The sequence below is a fragment of the Limanda limanda genome, chromosome 13 (assembly GCF_963576545.1).
Source record: "Limanda limanda chromosome 13, fLimLim1.1, whole genome shotgun sequence".
Taxonomy (NCBI): domain Eukaryota; kingdom Metazoa; phylum Chordata; class Actinopteri; order Pleuronectiformes; family Pleuronectidae; genus Limanda; species Limanda limanda.
Genome location: NC_083648.1, coordinates 8003069 through 8029856, shown reverse-complemented (window position 1 = coordinate 8029856; position 26788 = coordinate 8003069). Strand labels below are relative to the sequence as shown.

Here is a 26788-nt window from a genome sequence, read left to right as displayed (position 1 = left end):
AGGAAACAGACTTTTGTCTATTTTTGCTAGAATGCTAATATTATCATAGACTGAGACGTAATCTGATATTAACATATCAATCAACCAATAGTTTGTCGTACTGATAGATTTTGCACAACAGACCTTTCAATAACACACAGAACAACGAGTGACATATCGTTCTCATCTCAGTGACCTTGCAAATATAAAGTAACGGGTCCCTTCGAGAAGTCCAAATGATGCAAAAAACATCCGCTGGGATGACGCTCATAAATCAGAATTATGTCCTTTCATAACTCACCAGGACGTGTCAAAAACAAGCAGGGGCAAAGTGGAGCGAGAGGTTGTAAAAGGGATTAGATATAAGCTGTAATGTATAGGCGCAAGGCTGTATATTTACAAATGTAAAGCTGTCATTTTTAATGTACATGGCTAAGGCTGATGCTCTATATTCGTCTCGTACATTGGCACTGCTGCAAATTGTTCATGTGTACGGGGAGGCTGACTATTTGTTATATATATATGGGCAAGGCTGACCATTTGTAATGTATACAGGCAAAGATGGATATGTAATGTATATCTAATCGACTAGGCTGTATATTTGTTTTGTGTACAGGCTGTACAGTGTACATTTGTAATGCATATGTAATGCTGTCTAATTTTTAATATATAGAGGGCAAAGCTATATATGTGTAAGATAAGATAATTCTGTATTAGTCCCACAATGGGGAAAATTGCAATATTACAGCAGCAAGAGTCAAAATAGGCATCAGTGAGTGATAATAAGTATCATGCAATACTGGAGTATAAGGATAATAATACTCAAATGCATATTCAATCAACTAGGCTGTTTATTTTTAATGTATATTGGCTATAAGCAGTGTATTTGTAATGTATATGGACTTTAGGCTGTATCAGAGGTGAAGTCTGGAAACAAGAGTCACGACAAAGTATGTTTTAAGTTCACTCATTTAATTTTTTTACAAACAGTAAATGGCACATTTTCATAAATAACACTTATAGAAATGAATTAAACTCATCTGCATCTGTCCTGTAAAAGTATCTTTTAAAACATGATGACAAAACAAACGTTATGGACGTCAACATGTAACATGGATATGAACGAGCATGCCACCTGCATATCAAACTCTGGAAAAACTTTGAGAACTGCAACACACGTTTGCATCGGTAACATCTAACTGTCGGTCTAAGAACAATATCATTGCACGTCATTTTTCAGTAAACTTCACGATACCCATTCCATATCATCCATATATATATATATAAAAAAAAATATCTGTGCAAACACCTTTCTCAAAAATATATATCAACATTTATTTACACAACGTTCTCTGTCGGAAGATGTTTGAAGGTTCATCCGAGTCCACAGATGTGTGTTTATACGATGGGAGTCATGCTGTAGATGAAGCTCACCTCATCATGCAGGGAGCGGAAACAATTTTTTGGATTTAGTTTTACGTATGTGTCGATGCCTTTGGTGCAAATTAACTTTCAGTTATAGGAGCAGCGGAGGACATATTGAGAAATGATTGTCTTGCAGCCAGCAATCCAGTCGGGAGATTTGTGAAGTTCTCCTGCAGTAATGAATGAATGTTCCCCCACGCCGGTTCTTCCATCTCAAACCCTGCAATGCAAAATACAGATGGTTTAACTCCGCAATTTAAAAAACTCAAATATAACGATTCAGTTTGGCAACAGGTCAGTCGGCACTAAATTAGATCCAACATGACACACAGGAGGTTCGACTATTCATCTTCCTTCTGCTTCCTGGGATTCCTGGGATGTCGGCCAGTCATTTCGGTTGATAGCTCTTTTGAAATATGGAGGTTGATAGGAACAGTCAGCAGCTCAGGTTGGCGAATGTGTATGAGTGGGGCGGTGATTCTAAAATAACCCACCCTTCCCCACCCGGGCTTGCTGCAGCGGGTGGGTCGTGAGGCGCAGATCAATTTGCCGGACCCTTGTGCATCCCTATTAAAAATAGAGTCGATCGGTTGTTGCAGCAGCTTAACGAGAGGAGCAGCTGTGCTTTATGTAACAGAGAGTGTTCGGAGGGAATACGATGTCCCGGGATCAGCTGACGTTTCTTGGACTTGGTTCAATCTGAATGTAAAGAGCTGAAACATGACTTGGCAGAGGTGTAAAGGAGCCGGACTCCAGGATTTAACAGTGATCCACTGAGATGTTGTTTGTGCTTCAGGGTTTCAGTGAACTCAGTTAATAAGACCAGGAAGAAATAAACACTTGTCTCTGAAATAACTTTTTAAAAAATATCTTTCTTTGGCATTCCATCACCTTTATTGTCAGGGTTAGGGTTAGGGTTTAGATTTAGATTCAAAGCAGGGAGAGAGAGGGGAAATACAGCAAGTGGCTACAACCGCAGACTAAAGCTTCAGTTTCATAACCTTAACTTAACCTTAGCCCTTGATTTGGATGCAATTTGTATTATACGATTAAAAAATATAACTTACATTCATTTAAGAAACAGTTACCATGTAAAGAGATGTACTTTAAATTGGACTTAAACTCTTAAACTCTAGTTTGATTTCATTTTACTTATGAACATAAAAACATCCTAGAGTTTTAAGGTCCGACTCATCCTCTCGTTCGCTCTGGTCGACTTGCCCAAACTGGGAATTGGATCTTTGTGTCCCTGCACTAAGAACTGAACCCTTGGACCTTTCAGTGACACAACACTGCAGACAGGCCATCGTCCATCATTTAGGGTATTTACTCTATCGTGAACCTTCTGCACACATAAGCATGTTTATGTGTGTGTGTGTGTGTGTGCAGAAGAGAACATTTCCTTGCATGTTGGAGATTAGTTACGGTGGCTTGACATTACAAACCATGTTGTGTGAAGGTACTTGAGTGAAGAAGATCCCTTACCTTAATGTCAGATGTCACATCCAACATCTGCTATCATTGACTTTGGCCTGGAAGTGTTTAATTAGAGACAAGCCATTAGTACATCAATACTCTGCTCAGTCATCTATCCTATATTAGGTTGAGCTGTGTAGCTGCTGTTATTAAACCTAAAGAGAAGAGTCTACTTGATTACTTGATTTTCCATGCAGCTATTCACATCCCAGTTTACTTCTAATGAGGAGAACGGCCTTATTTCATAATCTGAACTGGTGACAGGTCATAAAAGGAAAGAACTGACGTTAAAGTTAATGGTTTCAGTCTAATCACCACTTTTATACAAAAGAAACATGTGAAGTTTTCCATACCAGCTGCTGGAACTGTGTGTATATTAGTCACCTTTCTTTAGCTGCTGTTGAGTTGTTGTGCTGCTGATCTTGCTCTTGTCTGTAAGAAAAGAAGGAACTACTAAATAACTACATGCAGGAAAATGATTTAAAAATCAAATAAAACTTCATCGCTCACCTCTCCGTCTGAGCTCTTATCTTCTCGTCATCATACCTTTAAAAGTGAAGGATAGAAATCTGTAAATGATGTGTAATTACACACATATGCTTTTCATCGGTGGCAGACAGAAGATGAATAAAAGATAATTTCTTCTCTTATACTCTGGCCTCTTTCACTGTGTTTGTTCATTCAAAGCCTCGCTCAGCTGAAGCTACCAACTTCTAAAGTACAGCCGCCTACAGTTTGCCTCAAAATCAAATCAAACAGAAATACAGATCCGCTGTTTTCTCTCTGTTGGACTTTCATCTGATTGTAGTTTTAAGATGCCTGCTGCTTGCAACAAAAGACAGAAAGTCTTAAAAAATGAATGTTGATCTCAATTCGTTCACTTTTCTGTCACTGCCAACACGTTGCACACCATCTTGATCCCACACTGTTTCAGCCAACCGCATGAAAATAAACAATAACACCAGAATAACCACGCATTCAGTTAAATAATAACAAACTGTTCACTATACTGAGCATTTTTCTAACTGTTCATACAACATGCGGTGACACACACACATGTGGTAACTCAATGTTGACCCTTGGTGGCTCAGAGTACTTACTGCAGCACACACTCGGGGATCTGCACATGCTCCATGGGGATGATCTGGCTCAGCTCCGTCAGTGAGTGAACGTAGCGGATTTTATCCATGAACTTCACACTGAAGAAAACATAGAGCCACATGTAGTTAGTGCCACAGATGCTCATGTCTGGTTATGTAAAAGCAACACTTTTATGTACGGTGTTGGCTTTAATGTAAATCCATTTATCTTCTGTCTTCTCTCTGTTCTTTCAGATTCGTGAGCTCATAACCACGTCCTCACCTGATGAAGGGTCTTGAGATGGCGAGGACGGTTCGGATGAACCATGTGGGGTGAGCGATAATGAGACACTTCAGATTCTTCCTCAGTCTGTAGGAGACATTCACGTGTTAAGTGATGTTTTCAATTTTAAAATCATTGATTCCCTTTCACCAACATTCTTCACTATCTATTAATTTCCCATCACAGTTGCCCAAACTGCTCTGATAGTCTCTGCCTTACTTCCTGTCGATCATCTGGTAGCATCTCTTCAGCCAGCTGATGCCGGGCATCTTCCTGCGAGGAGTGGCTCCGTTCAGGTAGACAATCATGTAATCTTCTGCCACCAGAAGCTCCAGGCTGCTCACCACATATCTGACAACAGAGCAGACAAACTCACATCTGACTCGGGCATGAAAAAAGAATAAGTGAGGGTTTGTTAAACTGATTCATCTCTTATTTCTATCATTTCAAGTTAATCTATTCAGGCACGATCTGACAAGCTTGTTTCATTGAAACATTTCCTCAGGTTATTTCTTTTGAGGGAAAACAAGAAAAGAAAAGCAGAACAACAATCAAAATGTTCAAAAAAAAAAGTTGTTGTAAAAAAAGTTGAATGAATCTCACAGGAAGAGGTTCTCCATGATGTACGTGTAGTCCTCACAGCTGCTGTCAGGAAGACAACAGGCTGCAAACACGATGATGGCGTTCAGACCCTCGCCATAATAACCTGAGAGAGGAGGGAGACCTCTGGTATCAAACACTGATATCAATCAATCAATCACAAAATTAACCTGCATGATTCTGTTTGATTGTAAAGTAAAGAGCTCTTAATGCTGGCTTTGGCTATGCAGCTACAGCAAAAACTTACAAAAAGCAACTTTAAATCGGAAAAACGCATCAAGTAAATAAGAGATAGTAGTTCCCCTGCCACACACATATACACACACAGACACACACACACACACACTCTAACCTCCATGTGTGACCACCCTCAGGTACGGCCTGATGACCTGCATGTCGATCCTCTGCTCCTGATCGCCGATGATCACCGTTCGCCACAGACGACCCGACGAGTCTCTCTCCTCCTCGCTGTCGCCTGGAAGACGTTTGGCGGTGGCCACCGGCGTGTCATCTGGATTCAAAGGTGACGCAAGAAAGTTGTTGGTCAGTTGGTTTTCACATTCCTCTGTCCTAACATCTATGAAATCCTCATGAGGTAGATTAGGGAGTTGGACATTTCTCGTGTTTGTGATGTTTTCAACCTGAGCAGCACCTTTCTTACTAAATATGCTGAAACATTTCAGTCTAATTCGACCTCTGTCTGACCTTCCCACTCCAGCTCGTTGCCGTTGTTGATGAACTCCAGCGAGTCGGTATCATCGGGGGTCTCGATGTCTTCTACGTTGATGTCCAGGTCGTCGGGCGTTTCCAGATAATCGTCAGAGAGCACGGACCCTTCGCTCTGATCCAGGGACAGGTTCATGTCGGGGGCCACCAGGGTCCGACGTTTGTGCTGCGCCACGCTCTCGCCAACATTCAGAGAGGCGGGGGGGTCTGGAAACAACAGAACGGGAGAGTTTAGATACAAAGTGAAGTAGTGATTTAAAACAAAAAATCATATTCAATGCTATGTGTGAAGTTACATTTTCTGTTGTCTGTGAGGCCACATGAAGAATCAACATCTCCATCTTCTGGTAGAGGCCTGCAGGGAGAGACAGGAATATTGAACATGGAGAAGAACAATAACAACAGAAACATTATAAATTACAGATGAACTGATGTAAATACAGCAGTTTCTCTTTGAATTTATTCTCCTGCTGCTTAGTCAAAGGTTACTTTAGCCTTATTGATTGCAAGCATTTTGAAAACACTGTAATAAAAGATGCTAAAATAAACTCTACAGTATCTCTTGACAGTTTGCTCTTTGTGTTTTGTGTTTTTTCTCGGGAACAACCCCAGTAATTACCATCACCTCTCCATCAAGACAACTGAACACACAGTGCTGGGGGATGAGGACGTTATTTTAGTAACACACACACACACACAACACACACACGCCCTTAAACACTACAAGCACGGGCTTGCTGTTTGAGTAATTGCTGTTATTATGTTGTCAGTGGCTTTGTGGAGGTAAGCTGAAGGCGGAACCAACGGACATTAAGGGAGTGGATGAAACAATGGAGACGAGAAAGACTGTTCCTTTGTGTTTCTGTTTGGCAACAACTTTGACACAAAAGACAAACAGGAAAAACATGAAATTTTAAGTTTTTTATTCAATTTTCTTTAATCAAAGTGTAAAGTTATGTTATTACAACTTGTGGAAATGAAGGTGTGTAAATATGTTGTGAATGTTTGTGAATAATCCATTTCCCTCCGTTCATTTCTCACACACACACACATTCCCTCTGTGGTAGGAACACTCGACAGTCAGAGTGTAGGCGGAGGACTGTTTCAACAATGGAGCCTGATGTGTTTGACTTCTCCTGTTGTTCTGCTCACGTAACACACAAGGACATCCAGGACAGAACACACCTGCCGTCCCTCAGCATCAAACACACACACGACTGATCATTGCTGTGGCCTGTTTGTCAAAGCATGAGCACAAATCGGACAAACTGGGCACACACACACACACACACACAAGCAGATGCTCTCCCTCTCCTTCACTCATTCAAACGCAGGATTACCTGGGGAAGTCCTCGTCCTGCCACTCGTCCTTGACCTCCATGCTGTCCATACGTAAAGTGGCTTCTGCTGTGCCCATCCTCGGCCGGGGAGGACAGGCTTCAGCTCGCTGAGGCTGACACACATGTGAAATAAAGTCATTCATTAGACACCAGGGAGGAAAACACACAGTTGCATGACGCTGTCGTGGAGCAACACTCCACCCATTTCAGACATCTACTGCAACTCTGGTGATTTCATCAGGATTAACTGACTTCAGGCTTCAGACTCTCAAACTGAGGGTGTGGAGGATGGAAAGATGTGGGTGTTTACCAGGCAGGGAGGGAAGTAGAGAGAGAAATGATGCAGTTGTATTCTGGGAAATGTAGGATTTAGTATCACCTTGAGTCCACACTTCTTCCAGCAGCCTTTGCTTCATTTCTTAGCTTGAGTAATCACTTAATTTGTCCCTTGAGTAAAGTAAAAGCTGATGTAGGTTTCTGGTGTAATTAGTTCCTCTTGGAAGCAGCAGCACAGCACTGGTGTGAGGAGGAATCAAACCAACAATAAAAAATGTAATATAAAGTACAAAATGTCACTGTGGGTGAATGTGCAGAAGAGTCATAGTGACAAAAATTAGGCAAAACTAAACCCCACTGGGTTTGTTTCCCCCACCGTCCCTGAGGCAGGAGACAAAAATAAAACTCCACATAGCTCACACAGCCCCTCAGGGTGATACAAGCAAATCAGAAGCGGTTGCACAAAGCAGATAGTGATCATATTTTACATAACCAAACTAGAATGGCTCTCAGTAGAGCGCATTCCTCTGCCAACATTCAAATATTAAAAGATTTGACCCCAAAAATTCTAAATTGTCAATTGTCTTTTAATAAGATCCATGAATTTTTCCCTTGGAAATAGTCCAATCGTGTAATGTTAAGAAAGAAAGTGATAAAAACATTTCTGGAACTGCATGAGAATCTAATGGGTTCTTCTCTGACCCAAATTGCATCCTTCTGTCAAACTACTAATCCGTCCAAACAAACCGACAAACAAAAGGACAGGGTTGAAAACATGACCTCCTTGGCGTATTGAAGCAGAGATGCCAGAAGGCTCCGACTGAAGTTGCATGTCGTTTCCTGACATGTCACGTAAAGCTTTACAGAGTCACACAGGGAACTGTCAGACATCATATGGCAGCTCTGTGTCAGAAGCGTGCGTATGGGGGGAAGGAGTGTACCTCCTGCATCCCTGTCCCAGTCAGAGTTCACGCTGCAGCAGACGTTACCACAGTCCATTTGTCCACTGGGACGGCACTGATGTGCTGTTAGCGACACACATCAGAGCACATATGGAATAAACAAGCAAATGTGGACTAAAAGCAGCAGGGCCTCGGGCTGCAGGAGGCTGGTGCTGCTGTGACTGGAGCACTGAGGTTTACAGAGCGAGGGAATTCATTAACTGCTACTTTTATAAGACCCTTCTGGTTATATCACACTTTGGGTAATCTTCTTCTGTTCTCACACATATATAATCTTTTAAGAAAGCACCACGAGAGGAGATCGATCATCCGGGATGCGACTGCAGCTGAGAATCAGGAGAGAAAGTTCCCACGGAAGCAGCAGATCAGTGCGTGAGGTTTGTGGTCAGTGCAGATGTCTCTCTCTCTCCGAGGCTCAGCTGCTCGCACACTGAACTGCACAGTGATGAGTTATGTTGCAGCAGCACGTGTTTGTTGGGGATTTGTGTCCAGATGGCAGCGCTGCCTTCATTTACCCAACACTAACTTGTGAGGACAGACTTTCACCGCTGCTCTGCCAGTCAAACGTGAGAGTGGAAATTCTGCCTCAGAGGAGGAAAGAAAGCTGCTGTAGATGCCCAAGAAACTTAAACTACACTTGCACGTATATTTGCTATAAATGCATTTGTTACCTTCACTAAGGAGGTCATCATTTCATGTGTTTATTTGTCAGTTAGCAGGATTATGCAATAACTACTGAAATGTTGTGGTGGGTTGGGAAAGGACCAGATGCGGAACTGGGTGAACAGATCCTTGAATGTTTTCGTCACTTTCTTTAACATTGCGAGACTGGATGTTTTTCAAAATTTTACTCGATGTCTTAGAGAATAATAAATGGATCTTTGTGAAGGGAAACAGACTTGATAAAGGGACTGGTATTTATGAGGCTGCTCAATTTGTGGCAGATCCGAATAAAAGTCAAGATCTATAGAGAATTTAAATATGTGAATTACTGTTGGGCCTTGGTGGAGATCTGTGTCATTAGATCTTTAAAATAAAATTCAATCATGATTGCTCTTCCTTCGAAATAGAATTTCAGACACACACACATTTCCTTCTGTGCCTTGTGAAATAACTTGCATGACTTGCAGCGTGCATGAGATAATCATCAATAGAGCCACTGATGATGAAAGGTAACAGAGACGTGATACAGTAGCTTTCCTCAAATTGAAATTAAAATTTACAGACACGAGGTCAGTGACATAAAAAGACTTTAAAGTAAAGCCCCTGAAAACACGGCCTTTCTCTGTAACATTAAATATTCATGAAGAAGTAACAACCAGAGTGTATATATATATGTGTGTGTATTATCATAATAATGAGATTTGCTTGCTGAATGACCGAACAATCCCGACACTCATCAGGGTCAAATGTGGCTAAATCTTGATCCTATCACTTCAATGAATCAATGATAAAAAATACACACAAATACAGAATAACACTAATGTCTTTCAGTATTCAGTATTAAAAGATGTTCTTACTCTGGCAGAGATGATAAGGATCCTATTATTCAAACTAAGAAGCTGACTGAGAAAGTGCATTTCACACATTCCTTCACAAATGGATTCACATACTGAAGCAGAACGAAACAGCATCTGATCAGAATGTGTCCTCCAAGAAGAAAACCATCTAATCCAGCTGTTTACATGCAGAGGAACATTACTCACATGATGTAGAGAGGAAGGACGCCTCTTCAGTGTTTGGAGAGCTTCCCTCCTTTTGCTCTCAGATCCTCTTTCAGATCCTCTTTCTTTATTTTTAGATCGTCCAAGTGAGCGTCATCACTGTTTACATCTGCAGGTGGGACATCCGCAGGCTGCTCCTCACCTCAGGCTGGATCCTGATGCTGCTAATGGAGGCTGAGGGACGAGCCGAGCTGTCCTCCTGCAGAGAGGAGAGGAGAACCAGGGTGGTCACACATCAGACTCCATCCTGCTCTCATCTTTTCACTGTTCCCTCCACCGGTCAGATCCTGTGCTGATTTGTTTTTTGACAAAAGATAATCCTCATGCAGAGCTTTTAGTTTGTCTCATGATGATCACTCCCTCTCATTTATACTTCTCTCCTCCTCCTCCTCCTCCTCCCTGCACAGACTCATAATGCCCCTACCCCAGGGCTCTAATCCCGCTGTGGTGATGTCACCCGGGTGGGAGCTGTGTTATGGCGGTTACATAATCACACATGCCTACCTTCTCTTTGGTTCCCTGGAGCCCGTCCGGAGTCACAATCATCTGTTTTCTGTTCCCTCACAGTCGGTCCGTGTTGCATCCATCGTTTCCAGTCAGATTATTTTCAAACGAGCTGGAAACCACTGGGTTTTCTACTTCAACGCTGTTACCAGGCAACAGCATCTCCCCCCTTCTCTGCCTCTCTCCCTCACACAGCTCCTCTCTCTCTCTCTCTCTTGCTTTTTCTCACCATTTATTCTAAGCTCTCTCTCCCTTGATGAAACCCCTCCTCGTCTCACGATCTGTGATGCTCACCCCCTCCTGCCCCATTCCTCCCCTCCTCTCCCTCTCCTCCCTCAACTGCACTGAGCTCAGCCCCGGAGCAGTCACCGTTTTCATATTCTTCTCCCAGCTATAGATTTCTATTAGCAACGTTACTTTGCACAGCAGTAAAATACTGAAATATGCCGACATGTGACTGAAAGCATGTGTTTCCCTGCAGGTCCAGTTCAGCTGACTGATGCAGAATGTAAACTAGACATATAAACATTGTTTTAATGTTTTTTTTAAAGTACATTGTTTCCAATAAAGGTTCTCTGAACTTTTAATTGTCTTATTTTGAGTGCTTCACTATCTGAAGATGTTTTAAATCGTCAGTAGGTGAAAAGGATCTTCTGATGTTCAGTTTTTATTCAATAAACCAGAAGCTTTTTGCAGAGTAAACACACACCACAATAATTTCAGTTACATTCAAGCATTGTGCTGTGTTTGATTCCATAAAATGTTGCACGATAACATATTAAACAGATCCATATAGGCCTATATGAATAGCATGTGTAACTGGGTCACTGACTTTCCTACCACCAGGTGGTGGCAGAGTGTTCCCTGTGAAGAACCCTGACCACTACAGTGGGTTATAAACTAGGATACATCACAGACTGTAGATAATCATGGCCGACAGACTGCAAGCTGCTCGAAAGGGATGCCAAAGCATTTCAAAAGAACACATGTCAAATATAATTTTCTCAGAAAGTTTGGTTTGATTGGTAATTTTGCTATCACGAATCATAAGCTTATAGAAAATGATGCTGTCAAGTATCATGAAACTCATAGATGGAGGTTTTCTTCCTTCAAACTTTCTCCTGCAGGCCCGGAGCTCTGCAGCTCACGTCTGGACAGATGCTGAACCACACCGACACCAATACAGTCTCCCAGGACGTTGGTGGTTGTCCTCAAACGATCACTTTCAAGAAAAAAACATGAATATCTCAGTTATGGCAGGAACTTGACCAATGAGATAAAAGATTGATTTCAAAATGTTTATAACTATTCAATTTCCTCAAATGGTTTTTTGTCTTTCCATTCCAAACAGGATCGACAAAATATAAAGTTTCTACACTTTATTGTTCTTATCTCCGACCTTGAAATCGAAACCTTAAACAACCCTGTGAAGAAATGTTCACTCACAGAATCCAATCAACCATGATTAGCAGTGAGATATCTTCAGTGGGCAGTCCAGCTGATGACAACACTATCATCATGGTTACCAGTCCAGCCTGTGGGATGCCTGCCCCGCCAGTGCTCGCAACTATAACAATCAAACTGGGACGAAGCATCGGTTATCCATTTATTGGGTTATATTCAAAACAAGCAGAACGACATTTGCAGGGATCTTAGCATCAGCCAATTATGATCAGCCAGTTTATGTGCAAGCTCAACCAATCAGCAAGAGCCAGGACAACCTTATAGGAAACTGGCCCTGTGCGGTTACTTCTGTTTTCTACCCATTTAAATGTCAATGACTAATACAAGTTTTTCAGTGTTATCAATAATAAGAGGGAGCAATAAAGGGAGCAATAGAAAATGATTTAAAAAAGTTATAACTTATATGTAAATATGTAGATACAGACAGACCTACTTCTACATGGTCAAGGTTTCTATATGAACTCACCTGAGGACGATGATTTGACCCAGGCCAAAATTAATATTATGTAGCTGGGCTATGAATAAAGCTGCCACTGCTTCATAGAGGGCTCCACCATCCATGTTCATAGTGGCACCAGTAGGCAGCATGAAGCGGGTCACCCGTGTGTCCATGCTGTGATTGACCTCCATGCAGTGCAGAGTTACAGGTAAAGTTGCAGAACTGTGAAAACACAGAAGAGCAAAAACATTTTAACTCTGTCAAACTGTTATGTTTGGTATTAATGCACTGGCTCACCTTGATGACGTCCCAAAGGCAGTGGCGAGAGCCTGCAGAACACCACTCATGAATCTGAAGGGATTCTTCCGTGTGACAGAGAAGTAGATGAGGGGCAGAGTGAGGAAACTGTGAATGAGCAGGCCAGCAATCACAGTGAGAGTATACATCCCTACTTCCAGGCCCATCTCTCCCATATCTGTCATCTTCACAACCTGACCTGCCATCAGGAAGAGGATTCCCACAGGGGAGTACCTGTGGTATACAGAGGGGACACACATTTGTCTAGGCAACAATCTAAGTCTAAATGTGAGATTTCCATGCTTACCAGATGAATATGTTGACCAGAGACATAACAGCTGTATTAAGGCAGTCAAAGAAATCCCTCAGAGGTTTTCCCTGAGACCCCATGCCGCCCAGAATGAGGCCGAAGGCAACAGAGAAGACCAACAGCCCCAAAATATTCACACCATCTGACGAGCCCGGCACTGGTACAGTGTTGTCTACAGGGTCCAAATGATGACAATAAAAAAAGATTTGTATCAATGTTGATAGGAATAATGAATAATGAAGATTACGCCTTGCAGGTAGATAAAAAGAGGAAACTCACTGTTTTCACCAGCCTCAGTGATATTAAATCCTGTAGAATCACTGCTGGAATAAACTGTTTTAAACTGGAGAACAAGCAAATGTTTATAGTCACTAACAGTATGTGAGAGTATCAATATATAAGACAAATCATAGCCACTGCAGATCTTACCTTTCTGAAACAAGCTTCAACCAGATTTGAGGGAATCATGTTTCTATAAATAAAAAAACAAATATGAGGTGTTTTTGAAGGCTGATATCTGTACCCTTATAAATCCCTCTTAGTTTATAATTATCATCACACAAACCTGATTAGATCCAGAATAGCGTCCACAGTCTGCACAGCCTCAGCTCGACCTCCAGAGGAGGCCGAGGTGTTCCTGGACCAGTTCCCTGGCTGGATGATGACGGCTAAAACGATGCCAGTGACTGTAGCAATAAGTGTGGTGAGCAGGTAGTAGCAAATCGCCCTCAGTCCAATTCTCCCATAAGCTTTCCTGTCCACAGACGACGTGCCTGATGAAAAGAGAAGGGGTTTACATTCCTTAACTGTATCAATTTACATCTGCTGGTACAAACAGTTGTTTATTGGGTTAAAAACCTGATTCACACGTTCAAATGCAAAAAAATCTATGAAATCATTTTGATATTTATTTATAGTTCAAATGTTTTTATGACATAACGAACAAAAATTATCAAAAAATAAATGAGATCAAATAAAAACACCTTAAATATACAGTTTATCTTTTTCGTTTCATAAAGAGTAAAGAAATCTGCTCTTTTATAGCACAATTACAGAAAATCCAATATTTATATTTGTGAATGTGAAAACATTTAAACTTTTGAGGGGAACTATGAACAGAAGTCTATACTATATACTATAGTCTATAAGTTTATATGCAATTTTAGAACAGCTACCATCAGTGGCGTTTCTACACTAGCCCTAGTGTAGAAACGCCTAAAAAAGTGTAGAAAAAAACAGTGAGTTTCCTCTTTTTATCTACCTGCAAGGCATTACCTTAATTATTCTTATCAACATTGATACAATATAATGTCGCCTCTTTTTTTATTGTCATCATTTGGACCCTGTAGATAACACTGTAACAGTGAAAAAAGTGTTGAAAAACCTAAAGTAGTGTTCTTCTGCCAGGAGAACAAGCCACAGCTTGTTCTCCTGGCAGAGAGGCTAAAGACGTGTGAGCTCCCGTTTCTGAGGTTAGTCAAGTTTAGTATTGTATTTATCTGTAAGTAGTGATTCAAAGGGACGTGTACCTGGTGGTTAGCTTAGCTCGGCGGCTAGCCCGCAGTCATGCTACATGATCCGGTCCACCCAGCAGAGAGAAGCGTTCGTTTATGAGGATGAGTGTGTTTGGAGAATAAGCTATGCAATACTAATAATGTGGAAGAACTCCATACAGTACATGCATTGTCTTGGTAGTGCACAGTTTAATCCAAAACCATATTCAAAATCAGTAGTTGAATATCCACAGAAAATAAAGATACACACTTTGTGTAACACTTCTTCTACAATAATGCCATATTTTATGTTTCCTATCATTTTATTAGGTACGGACGAGCCTGAAAGACACATCTGTGCTGACCGTGTTCTGTCTCTTATGGCAAAGAAGAAAAATAAAACACTGGGTTCTTATCTAAAGTGTATCAAATCAGGAAGCAAAAGATAAACATTGTTCTAATAAGTGTTCATTTGAATATATAATATAAAATGAATATAGAAATTAACTCTATTATCCATGACACCTAGCAATGACTGCATACTCTAAACAGTTGAAGGCCTTCTTTAGTTAAGGGAGGAAAACACAAAGTGTTGTGCAGATGAAGCTGGTGCATGTCGTGTCATGTCATGTTGATATTAATAAATTATTCAAGTTATTTGAGCTATGTGTCTGTCTAATCTTTTTACTTTGTTGTAATCATTTTACTTTAATGCTCGATTATAGGCAACATCTTTGTGTCGGGCTGAGCGCTAAAGCACGTGAAATGTATTTGAAATTCGATTTCTGCTCCCTGCTGGCACTCAAAATGCAGCCCATGGTATATCTCACTGGTCTATATAGGCCTACTGCTTATAATAATCAGCCACCTCTATTTTTGTGACGGTGACATGACGTCATACAAAATTGCCCCACCAGAAATTTCATGCTAAAATCGCCACTGGCTACCATCTTTGAGAGCCTCCGTTCGAAATACAGACGACACATGTTTATCCACTGTGTTGATTATTAACAGGAACCATTACGACATGAAATGTGGGTCAAACCATGTCTTTGTCGAGAGCCTGAATATCCCTTTTAACAGGCTGATGAGTGCATCTTACCTGAAATCAGACTTGCAACGATGAGAGGAAGCATCAGCATCTGCAGGCTTCTGAGCAGCAGCTCTCCGGGAAACATTAAGTATCTTACATCCCTGTCTGACATGTTAAGGGGTCGTAGAACAAACCCCAAACCAATTCCTTGAAGAAGCAGAAGTGCAGGCTAGTCAGTTATTGTGTTTGTCATAAGGCAGGGTAAAAAAAAAAATGTAACAGAGCCTCTAGAAGGAGAAGTGCTGGAGAATAAGAATGCTTATATAAAGCAGCAGGTCCCAAACTGTCTTGTAAAACAGATCAACGGTGGATTAAAGTAGAATTTCCACAATGAAGTATGTTTGATGATCACTTACCTGATACAACAGCTGTAACTGTGAGAATAACAAAAAGGTTTCTCTTCAGGAAGGCCACAATATTACATTTGCGGTATGTTTGAATTTCCTGAGGTTCTGCAACTTCTACTGAGTCCAACTCAGACTGAAGACAATCTGTTTCCATCTCTTTGGTTGTTGGTCCTCAAAGACTGTGAAGAACGACGGAGACAAGTGTTTGGTGTCTCTCTAGGACGACAGGGCTGATATGACTAATTAACCCTAACCAAGTTTTTCAGGTTTTTCAGAGCACATGACCCCAGGATATATTATGAAAATGAAGTTGTAGTTAAATAAAGACAGAACAAAGTGAAAAGTCAATAACATGACAGAAGTAACTAATAGTCCAGTTGTTCTTCTCTTGGCTGATTTTAAACAAATTCACTTCACTACATTAATCATCAACTTTGTGGCTTTGTCAATTGGTTAATTTATTCATTTTACTCTCTTTTCTTTAGCATATAGATTTTATTTCTGTTAAAGTTACTATATAAAATGCATGTTTTATTCTTATTATAATTAATCACAAGGTTGCCACATCTTGTTAAAGTTGAATAATGTGGCTTTAGTCTGTCGGAAAATAATTCAAACAGATACTCTGTGATTATAAGTAAGTCCTGAAAGCTTGACGTACACAGCCTTATTAGTTCTGGGTTGGGTACAAAGGTTCTAGGTCACTGAGGTGTTAAGTCAACTGTGTCCTTAAAACACTGAGTCTCATGAGGACAATATGACAAAGGTGGAGGACGGTGGAGCTAATCAGTGAGATTTTAAGTATCTTAGTGCAACTTGAGTCTGTTTAAGTTACAGAGTCAGCTTACGTAATAGTTACAAATCTACAAGTGACAGGAATCCCATCAGGACATACAGAAAATCCCTTGAACTGGTGCAAACTAGGCTGTGGATCTGCTGAAGATGATCGTGAGGTGGACACTATCGAAATTCACTATCAAATCAAATTTAACTTTCAGGCATTACCCAGGTGTAGTTTGAGATATGTTTTTTGGAGTCAGTGGAAACCAATGGAAAGGGGCTAAAACTAGTGCTCTAAGTTAAACGCGATATTAACGGCGTTCACGCAAACCCATTTTAACCACGTCAATTTTTTTCTCGCGTGATTAACGCAGAGCTGCCAACTCTTACGCTTTCGCCGTGTGACACACGCTTTTGCATGTTGGTGGTTGACTAAGTCACAATAATTTTTTAAAACATCATCGTATCAGGCCGTCATGAAGTGCCGAAGCGGGCGAGTGTGTGTGTGTCTGTGTGTGTGTGTGCTCCCAGATAGCGCACCGGTCCCGGGGCTCCGCCCCCCGCCCCCGCTCACTCGCTCAGAGAGACACTGTGATATCAGAGCTCGTTCATTTGAAGCAGACGCTCACTGACCCACCGGCTGCTTCTTATCACTGGAAACAGTGAAAACACCGAGTTTCTCTGGTCTCATCTGCTCAGAGATCAGCACCTCAGCTTCTTGACTTCTTGATCAGAGCAGAAGCTGCAGTTGGTTTCTACCGAGCTTCAGTATCTGTGTTTTCCTCCAGTCTGACCTATGGGGTGGCGTTTGTAAAGCAACTCACGCTGAAAATAACAGCAACATTTTGTCACATTTAGCTTCAAACCATGTTTAGAAAACTGGTGTGAATTTTTGAGAGTCACTTTTTTGCACATTTGCAACAATATTTGTCAACTTAGAGATATTTTAAATATTTAAATCCAAATGTTAAATTTTACACTTAAATGTTAAATCTAAATGCTAAATCTAAATGTTAAATTTAAATCTAAATGTGAAATCTTAATGTTTAATCTAAATCTAAATGTTAAATCTAAATGTTAAATCTAAATGTAAAATCGAAATCTTAAATTTAAATCTAAATGTTAAATCTAAATGTTAAATCTAAATCTAAATGTTGAATCTGAATCTAAATCTAAATGTTTCGGGTGAAACTAAATATTTTACCAATATGCAAATTCAAATGCAGGTAACAGGAAGTAACAAAATAAAAGCTTGAGGAGGTCAGAGTGTGTTTATAGTGGCAAATAACGAATAATTTTATCCGGGGAAATGGACTCTTGGACATGGATTATCGTGATATTAACTACATAAATTAACAAACACGTTTGGAGAAACTTTATTTGAAGAGCACTTTGAGTTTTTAGTGTCACTTTTATGAAGGATGCGGGACTTATGACCTGTAGCCACTATAGCCAGCCACAAGGGGGCGCACTCTGACCTTCTCGAGATTTTATTTTGTTACTTCCTGTTACCGGCATTTTAATTTGCATATTAGTTAAATATTTAGTTTCACCCGAAACATTTAGATTTAACATTTAGATTTAGATTTAACATTTAGATTTAGATTTAACATTTAGATTTTTATTTAACATTTAGATTAAATTTAAATTTAACATTTAGATTTAGATTTAACATTTAGATTAAACATTTAGATTTCACATTTAGATTTAAATTTAACATTTAGATTTAGCATTTAGATTTAACATTTAAGTGTAACATTTAACATTTGGATTTAAATATTTAAAATATCTCTAACTTGACAAATATTGTTGTAAATGTGCAAAAAAGTGACTCTCAAAAATTCACACCAGTTTTTTAAACATGGTTTGAAGCTAAATGTGACAAAATGTTGCTGTTATTTTCAGCGTGAGCTGCTTTACAAACGGCACCCCATACTGACCTGCTCTCGCTTTTTGTTTTAATATTTCGCCAACTAAAATATATATTTTTAAGCTATTAGGCTGCAGCTATACGTTTGTATTTATTTCAAAATAGGGTACTTCTTATTTCATACATTTTCCACAAATATGGGGAGGACTCAAATAGCCCTACAAAGTTCTGTGTTTAATTTATTTCAAAGTAGGCCGACACTTGCCTGTGTATTTCGTTTGTTTGTTATTTTGTTGCTTGTCTGTTTCAGTAGCTGGCTGAAAGCAAAGAAGTAGTAGGCTTACCTTTTATTGGTAACCCAACTGTTAGGTTCATTGTTTCTGAAATAAGAGGCCTGACTGCTATGTTCACAGCAAACTTGAAAAAAACAAAGTATTAAGCCATGGTTTAACTGCACTATAGGCTGAGTCCTTGTTTACCTGAAATGTGCACTTCATAATTTTATTTTGTACCGCCCTGTTTGGCAATGTGAATGAACAGTAGGTGGCGCAACGGAAGACAAGCTTAGAGAAGCCTACCTCATGAGATCTCAGAAGAAGTCCACGTTGTTTATTTATCTCCTCCCAGCTTTCCTCACACACAGTGAACGATGGCAACTAAATAAAATAAAGTGACACCCAGCGGGTCAAAATGCTGACGCCATCGTTTCATAGCGCAGCAGTTCCCCGGTCTGGTTTCCGAAGGTTGTTGCTAATCCCACAGCTTGAAGCCACACGGAGGCAGCTAGCTCCCCTCCCAGCTTCCACATACAGTCAGCAGGGACTCCCGACACTAACTACTACCCAGTGTTTGCTTCTAACCTGACGGTATTTGGGAAACAGTGCCATGATAGCAGTGGAATTAAAGTCGTGACAGCGGGTTTGTGCGCTGTTACCACCGCAGTTAGCATGGTGGCTAGCACGCTAGCGCCGTTATGAAAGTTAGTTATAACCGTATGAGACCGTACACACATGCTGTTAGTGCTCTAACCAGACACCGTCAGCTGAACAACTCTGCTGGCTTAACACACTTGTCACATTAATCATAGAATCGTAGTTGTGTTTGGGTTTATTGTGATACAGGGAATGAAGCAGGAAGTTTGAGGTCCAGAAATTCTGTCGTGAGCGGACCAATCACAGCCAAGGGCTGTCCCGAGGCTCTCCAAAATGCCCACGGATAGTTAGACAAATCAGAGGTGCACAAAAAGCTCTCCGAGGCGCTCGGAGTGGGCGTTTCTCTGTCCGTTTTCGTCCGTGTCAGTAAAAAAGGAGAAGCATACATCGGCCTTAAGCTCTTGAGAGGTTTTACTCCGGCCACAAGTTATTGATACAGTCTGATCAACACGACACACAATATCCAAGGTTTCACTTTGAGAAGCCTGAATAGAAAGAGGCTCTTGTTGTTAATTTCTTGTTTTTTACTTTATGCTTCTCCTGCAGCAATCGACTCCCCTCCTCCCTGCAGGACTAAATAACGTTTATTTGGTGAGAGCTGTGGCGTTTCTCATTAATAAAATGTTGAGGGACAAGTTGAAGAGTTTCATCGGAGGAGGAAGACGAAGATGACGAAGAAGCAGAAACACGTGGGAAGGAATGCCCAGAATCCAAAGTCATATTTAGGGAGGAGTTTGAGGAAAGGTTCTCTGAACTTTTAATTGTCTTGTTTCGAGTGCTTCAATATCTGAAGATGTTTTTAATCGTCAGTAGGTGAAAAGGATCTTCTGATGTTCAGTTTTTATTCAATAAACCAGAAACTTTTTGCAGAGTAACACACACCACAATAATTTCAGTTGCAGTGAAGCATTGTGCTGTATTTGATTCCATAAAATGTAGCACCATAAAATATTAAACAGTTCAATAAAGGCCTATATGAATAGCATATGTAACTTGGTCACTGACTTTCCCACTATCAGGTGGTGGCAGAGTGTTCCCTTTGAAGAACCCTGACCACTACAGTGGGTCATAAACTAGGATACATCACAGACTGTAGATAATCATGGCCGACAGACTGCAAGCTGCTCAAAAGTGAAGCCAAAGCATTTCAAATAAACACATGTCAAATATATTTATCACAGGAAGTTTGGTTTGATTAGTAATTTTGCTATCACGAATCATAAGCTTATAGAAAATTATTCTGTCAAGTATCATGAAACTCATAGATGGAGGTTTTCTTCCATCAAACTTTCTCCTGCAGGCCCGGAGCTCTGCAGCTCACGTCTGGACAGATGCTGAACCACACCGACACCAATACAGTCTCCCAGGACGTTGGTGGTTGTCCTCAAACGATCACTTTCAAGAAACAAACATAAATATCTCTGGTTATGGCAGGAACTTGACCAACGAGATAAAAGTTTGATTTCAAAATGTTACAGGTGAAAAGAAACTATTCAATTTCCTCAAATAGTTTTTGGGTCTTTCAATTCCAAACAGGATCAACAAAATATAAAGTTTCTACACTTTATTACTCTATTGTTCTTATCTCCAACCTTAAAGTCGAAAACCGTAAACAACCTTGTGAAGAAATGTTCACTCACAGAATCCAGTCAACCATGATAAGCAGTGAGATATTTTCAGTTGGCAGTCCAGCTGATGACAACACTATCATCATGGTTACCATTCCAGCCTGTGGGATGCCTGCCGCACCAGTGCTCGCAGCTGTAACAATCAAACTGGGACAAAGCATTGGTTATCCATTTATTGGGGTATATCCAAAACAAGCAGAGCGACATTTGCAGGGATCTTAGCATCAGCCAATTATGATCAGTAAATTACGTTAAAAAATGTTATGTGCTATCTCAACCAATCAAAAGGAGCCACTGCAACCTTATAGGAAACTGGTCCTGTGCTGTTACGTCTGTTTTCTACCCATTTAAATGCCAATGACTAATATAAGTTGTTTAGTGTCTCAGCTTTTTTATGTCATAAAAATGATAATGGGGAGCAATAAAGGGAGCAACACAAAATTATTTAAAAAGGTTATTTTAGTAGTCTTGTGTGTAAATAGGTAAATACAGACAGACCTGCTTCTATATGGTCAAGGTTTCTATATGAACTCACCTGAGGACGATGATTTGACCCAGGTCAAAATTCATATTATGTAGTTGGGCTATGAATAAAGCTGCCACTGCTTCATAGAGGGCGGCACCATCCATGTTCATTGTGGCACCAGTAGGCAGCATGAAGCGGGTCACCCGTGTGTCCATGCTGTGATTGACCTCCATGCAGTGCAGAGTTACAGGTAAAGTTGCAGAACTGTGAAAACACAGAAGAGCAAAGACATTTTAACTCTGTCAAACTGTTATGTTTGGTATTAATGCACTGGCTCACCTTGATGACGTCCCAAAGGCAGTGGCGAGAGCCTGCAGAACACCACTCATGAATCTGAAGGGATTCTTCCGTGTGACAGAAAAGTAGATGAGGGGCAGAGTGAGGAAACTGTGAATGAGCAGGCCAGCAATCACAGTGAGAGTATACATCCCTACTTCCCGGCCCATCTCTCCCATATCTGTCATCTTCACAACCTGACCTGCCATCAGGAAGAGGATTCCTACAGGGGAGTACCTGTGGTATACAGAGGGGACACACATTCGTCTAGAGAAAATCAAGGAGGCTCTACAATAAGGATATTTGTTGTTCATTGCATGAGGATGATAGATATATAGATTTTCAAACAATCATCACAAGGCACTTAATAATCACTTAATAATTTGGGGTAAGTAACAAACATATTGCCACGGTGAGGTGTGGGGATCAGTTGACCTAAATACAAAGTGAACTGATGACAAACTAGAGACAGGTGGCAGGACGAACAGGTGAAACACATCAAGGCAACAATCTTAGTCTAAATGTGAGATTTCCCTGCTTACCAGATGAATATGTTGACCAGAGACATAACAGCTGTATTAAGGCAGTCAAAGAAATCCCTCAAAGGTTTTCCCTGAGACCCCATGCCGCCCAGAATGAGGCCGAAGGCAACAGAGAAGACCAACAGCCCCAACATATTCATACCATCTGACGAGCCCGGCACTGGTACCGCGTTGTCTACAGGGTCCAAATGATGACAGTAAAATAAGAGGTGGAATTAGATTGTATCAATGTTGATAGGAATAATGAAGATTACGCCTTGCAGGTAGATAAAAAGAGGAATCTCACTGTTTTCACCGGCCTCAGTGATATTAAATCCTGTAGAATCACTCCTGGAATAAACTGTTTTAAACTGGAGAACAAGCAAATGTTAAAAGTCAGTAATAATATGTGAGATTATCGATATAAAGGCAAATCATAGCCACTGCAGATCTTACCTTTCTGAAACAAGCTTCAACCAGATTTAAGGGAATCATGTTTCTATAAATAAAAAAAAACACACATATGAGGTGTTTTTGAAGGCTGATATCTGTACCCTTATAAATCCCTCTTAGTTTATAATTATCATCACACAAACCTGATTAGATCCAGAATAGCGTCCACAGTCTGCACAGCCTCAGCGTGACCACCAGAGGAGGCTGAGGTGTTCCTGGACCAGTTCCCTGGCTGGATGATGACGGCTAAAATGATGCCAGTGAATGCAGCAATAAGTGTGGTGAGCAGGTAGTAGCAAATCGCCCTCAGTCCAATTCTCCCATAAGCTTTCCTGTCCACAGACGACGTGCCTGATGAAAAGAGAAGGTGCAACAGGTTTACATTCCTTAACTGTATCAATGTAAATCTGCTGGTACAATCAGTTGTTTATTGGGTTAAAACCTGACTGACACATTCAAATACTAAAATACAAAAATAAATCTATACAATCTATAAAATCATTTTGATATGTATGTATAGTTCAAATATTTTTATAACATAAAAAACAGAGAGTTTCATAAAATAAATGAGATTAAATAAAAACACCTTAAATATACAGTTTATCTTTTTCGTCTCATAAAGAGTAAATAAACTCCTATTTTAAAGCACAATTACAGAAAATCCAATATTTATATTCGTGAATGTGAAAACATTTAAACTTTTGAGGGAAACTCTGAACAGAAGTCTATACTATATGCTATAGTCTACAAGTCTTTGAGAGCCTCAGTTCGACACACAGACGACACATGTTTATCCACTGTGTTGATTATTAACAGGAGCCATTACGACATGAAATGTGGGTCAAACCGTGTATTTGTTGAGAGCCTGAAAATCCATTTTAACAGGCTGATGAGTGCATCTTACCTGAAACCAGACTTGAAACGATGAGAGGAAGCATCAGCATCTGCAGGAGTCTCAGCAGCAGCTCTCCGGGAAACATTAAGTATCTTAAATCCCTGTCTGACATGTTAATGGGTCGTAGAGCAAAGCCCAAACCAATTCCTTGAAGAAGCAGAAGCACAGGCTAGTCAGTTATTGTGTTTGTCATAAGGCAACACAATTTCCACAGTGAAATTTGTTTGATGATCACTTACCTGATGCAACAGCTGTAACTGTGAGAATAACAAAAAGGTTTCTCTTCAGGAACGCCAGCATATTACATCTGTGGTATGTTTGAATTTCCTGTGGTTCTGCAACTTCTACTGAGTCCAACTCAGACTGAAGACAATCTGTTTCCATCTCTTTGGTTGTTGGACCTCAAAGACTGTGAAGAACGACGGAGACAAGTGTTTGTGTCTCTATAGGACAAGAGGACTTATATGTTTAATTAACCCTACTCAAGTTTTTCAAGTTTTTCAGAGAACATGACCCCAGGATATATTATGAAAATGAAGTTGCAGTTTAATAATGTTAAGGTTAAGTCAATAACATGCCAGAAGTAACCAAAGATAAATACTAAAGGTGACATTCTCACATTTGTTTGGTACTTAAATAAATAAAATAAACAGTTAAATTAATAAATAAATGTTGAAAAAAATCACCTTTTGAATTGTTAGTCCTTGAAAGTCCAGTCACCAGTAAGTCAAGTCAATCGGTTGGAAAGTCCAGATGTTCTTCTCTTGGCTGATTTTAAACAAATTCACTTCACTACATTAATCATCAACTTTGTGTTTTTATCAAATAGTAAATTTATTCATTTTATTCTTTTATTTAGCTTATAGATGTTATTTCTGTTAAAGTTACTATCTAAAATGCATGTTTTATTCTTATAATAATTAATCACAAGGTTGCCACACCTTGTTAAAGTTGAATAATGTGGCTTTAGTCTGTCGGAAAATAATTCAAACAGATACTCTGTGATTATAAGTAAGTCCTGAAAGCTTGACGTACACAGCCTTATTAGTTCTGGGTTGGGTACAAAGGTTCTAGGTCACTGAGGCGTTAAGTCAACTGTGTCCTTTAAACACTGAGTCTCATGAGGACAATATGACAAAGGTGGAGGACGGTGGAGCTAATCAGTGAGATTTTAAGTATCTTAGTGCAACTTGAGTCTGTTTAAGTTACAGAGTCAGCTTACGTAATTGTTACAAATCTACAAGTGACAGGAATCCCATCAGGACATACAGAATATCCCTTGAACTGGTGCAAACTAGGCTGTGGATCTGCTGAAGATGATCGTGAGGTGGACACTATCGAAATTCACTATCAAATCAAATTTAACTTTTAGGCATTACCCAGGTGTAGTTTGAGATATGTTTTTTGGAGTCAGTGGAAACCAATTGACAGGGGCTAAAACTAGTGCTCTCAGTTAAACGCGTTATTAACTGCGTTAACGCAAACCATTTTAACCACGTCAATTTTTTTCTCACGAGATTAACGCAGAGCTGCCAACTCTCACGCTTTCGCCGTGTGACACACACTTTTGCATGTTGGTGGTTGACTAAGTCACAATAATTTTTTAAAACATCATCGTATCAGGCCGTCATGAAGTACCAGGAGCGGGCGAGTGTGTGTGAGTGTGTGTGTGTGTGTGTGTCTGTGTGTGTGTGTGTGTGTGCTCCCAGATATCGCACCCGTCCCGGGGCTCCGCCCCCCGCCCCCGCTCACTCGTTCAGAGAGACACTGTGAGATAAGAGCTCGTTAATGTGAAGCAGCCGCTCACTGACTCACCGGCTGCTTCTTATCAAAGGAAACAGTGAAAACACAGAGTTTCTCTGGTCTCAGCTGCTCAGAGATCAGCGCGTCAGCTTCTTGATCAGAGCAGAAGCTGCAGTTGGTTTCTACCGAGCTTCAGTATCTGTGTTCGCCTCCAGCCTGACTGCTATGTTCACAGCAAACTTGAAAAAAAAGAAAGTAATAAGCCATGGTTTAACTGCACTATAGGCTGAGTCCTTGTTGACCTGAAATGTGCACTTCATAATTTTATTTTGTACCGCCCTGTTTGGCAATGTGAATGAACAGTAGGTGGCGCAACGGAAGAAAAGCTTAGAGAAGCCTACCTCATGAGATCTCAGAACTAGTCCACGTTGTTTATTTATCTCCTCCCAGCTTTCCTCACACACAGTGAACGATGGCAACTAAATAAAATAAAGTGATACCCAGTGGGTTAAAATGCTGATGCCATCGTTTCATAGCGCAGCGGTTCCCCGGTCTTGTTTCCGAAGGTTGTTGCTAATCCCACAGCTTGAAGCTACACGGAGGCAGCTAGCTTCCGCCCAAGCTTCCACACACAGTCAGCAGGGACTCCCGACACTAACTACTACCCAGTGTTTACTTCTAACCTGGCGTTGTTTGGGAAACAGTGCCATGATAGCAGTGGAATTGAAGTTGTGACAGCGGGTTTGTGCGCTGTTACCACCGCAGTTAGCATGGTGGCTAGCCCGCTAGCGCCGTTATGAAAGTTTGTTATAACCGTATGAGACCGTACACACATGCTGTTAGTGCTCTAACCAGCCACCGTCAGCTGAACAACTCTGCTGGCTTAACACACTTGTCACATTAATCGTAGAATCGTAGTTGTGTTTGGGTTTATTGTGATACAGGGAATGAAGCAGGAAGTTTGAGGTCCGGAATGATGTCGTTCCGAAATGCTGTCATTAGCGGACCAATCACAGCCATCGACTCCCCTCCTCCCTGCAGGACTAAATAACGTTTATTTGAAGAGAGCTGTGGCGTTTCTCATGAATCAAATGTTGGGGGACAAGTTGAAGAGTTTCATCGGAGGAGGAAGACGAAGATGACGAAGAAGCAGAAACACATGGGAAGGAATGCCCAGAATCCAAAGTCATATTTAGGGAGGAGTTTGAGGAAAGGTTCTCTGAACTTTTAATTGTCTTGTTTGGAGTGCTACACTATCTAAAGATGTTTTTAATCGTCAGTAGGTGCAAAGGATCTTCTGATGTTCAGTTTTTATTCAATAAACCAGAAGCTTTTTGCAGAGTAAAC

The 26788-nt window shown here is 40.6% G+C and overlaps 3 protein-coding genes across 3 annotated transcripts; all 3 read right to left on the bottom strand.

Moving 5' to 3' along the window:
- Nucleotides 1-1332: 1332 nt before the first annotated feature.
- LOC133018272 (caytaxin-like) lies at nucleotides 1333-10416 on the bottom strand. Its single transcript, XM_061084593.1, has 14 exons — nucleotides 10375-10416; nucleotides 10013-10069; nucleotides 7161-7181; nucleotides 6909-7021; nucleotides 5548-5789; nucleotides 5195-5353; nucleotides 4846-4948; nucleotides 4462-4593; nucleotides 4243-4329; nucleotides 3981-4079; nucleotides 3391-3426; nucleotides 3265-3312; nucleotides 2890-2936; nucleotides 1333-1624 (listed from the first exon to the last, which is right to left on the bottom strand). The coding sequence occupies exons 1-13, from the start codon at nucleotides 10414-10416 to the stop codon at nucleotides 2897-2899; spliced, it is 1179 nt and encodes a 392-aa protein (XP_060940576.1). The 3' UTR covers nucleotides 1333-1624; nucleotides 2890-2896.
- Nucleotides 10417-11091: 675 nt separating this feature from the next.
- Nucleotides 11092-15678, bottom strand: LOC133017882 (excitatory amino acid transporter 1-like). Its single transcript, XM_061084125.1, has 9 exons — nucleotides 15480-15678; nucleotides 13450-13657; nucleotides 13314-13356; nucleotides 13164-13227; nucleotides 12882-13056; nucleotides 12575-12808; nucleotides 12305-12499; nucleotides 11821-11955; nucleotides 11092-11596 (listed from the first exon to the last, which is right to left on the bottom strand). Exons 1-9 carry the CDS (start codon nucleotides 15580-15582, stop codon nucleotides 11461-11463), a joined length of 1293 nt encoding a protein of 430 aa, XP_060940108.1. The 5' UTR covers nucleotides 15583-15678; the 3' UTR covers nucleotides 11092-11460.
- A 4611-nt stretch (nucleotides 15679-20289) lies between these two features.
- Nucleotides 20290-24816, bottom strand: LOC133017838 (excitatory amino acid transporter 1-like). The gene is made up of 11 exons (XM_061084055.1): nucleotides 24385-24816; nucleotides 23938-24107; nucleotides 23708-23845; nucleotides 22947-23154; nucleotides 22807-22849; nucleotides 22658-22721; nucleotides 22372-22546; nucleotides 21833-22066; nucleotides 21563-21757; nucleotides 21040-21174; nucleotides 20290-20794 (listed from the first exon to the last, which is right to left on the bottom strand). Exons 2-11 carry the CDS (start codon nucleotides 24080-24082, stop codon nucleotides 20659-20661), a joined length of 1473 nt encoding a protein of 490 aa, XP_060940038.1. The 5' UTR covers nucleotides 24083-24107; nucleotides 24385-24816; the 3' UTR covers nucleotides 20290-20658.
- Between the last annotated feature and the right edge of the window lie 1972 nt (nucleotides 24817-26788).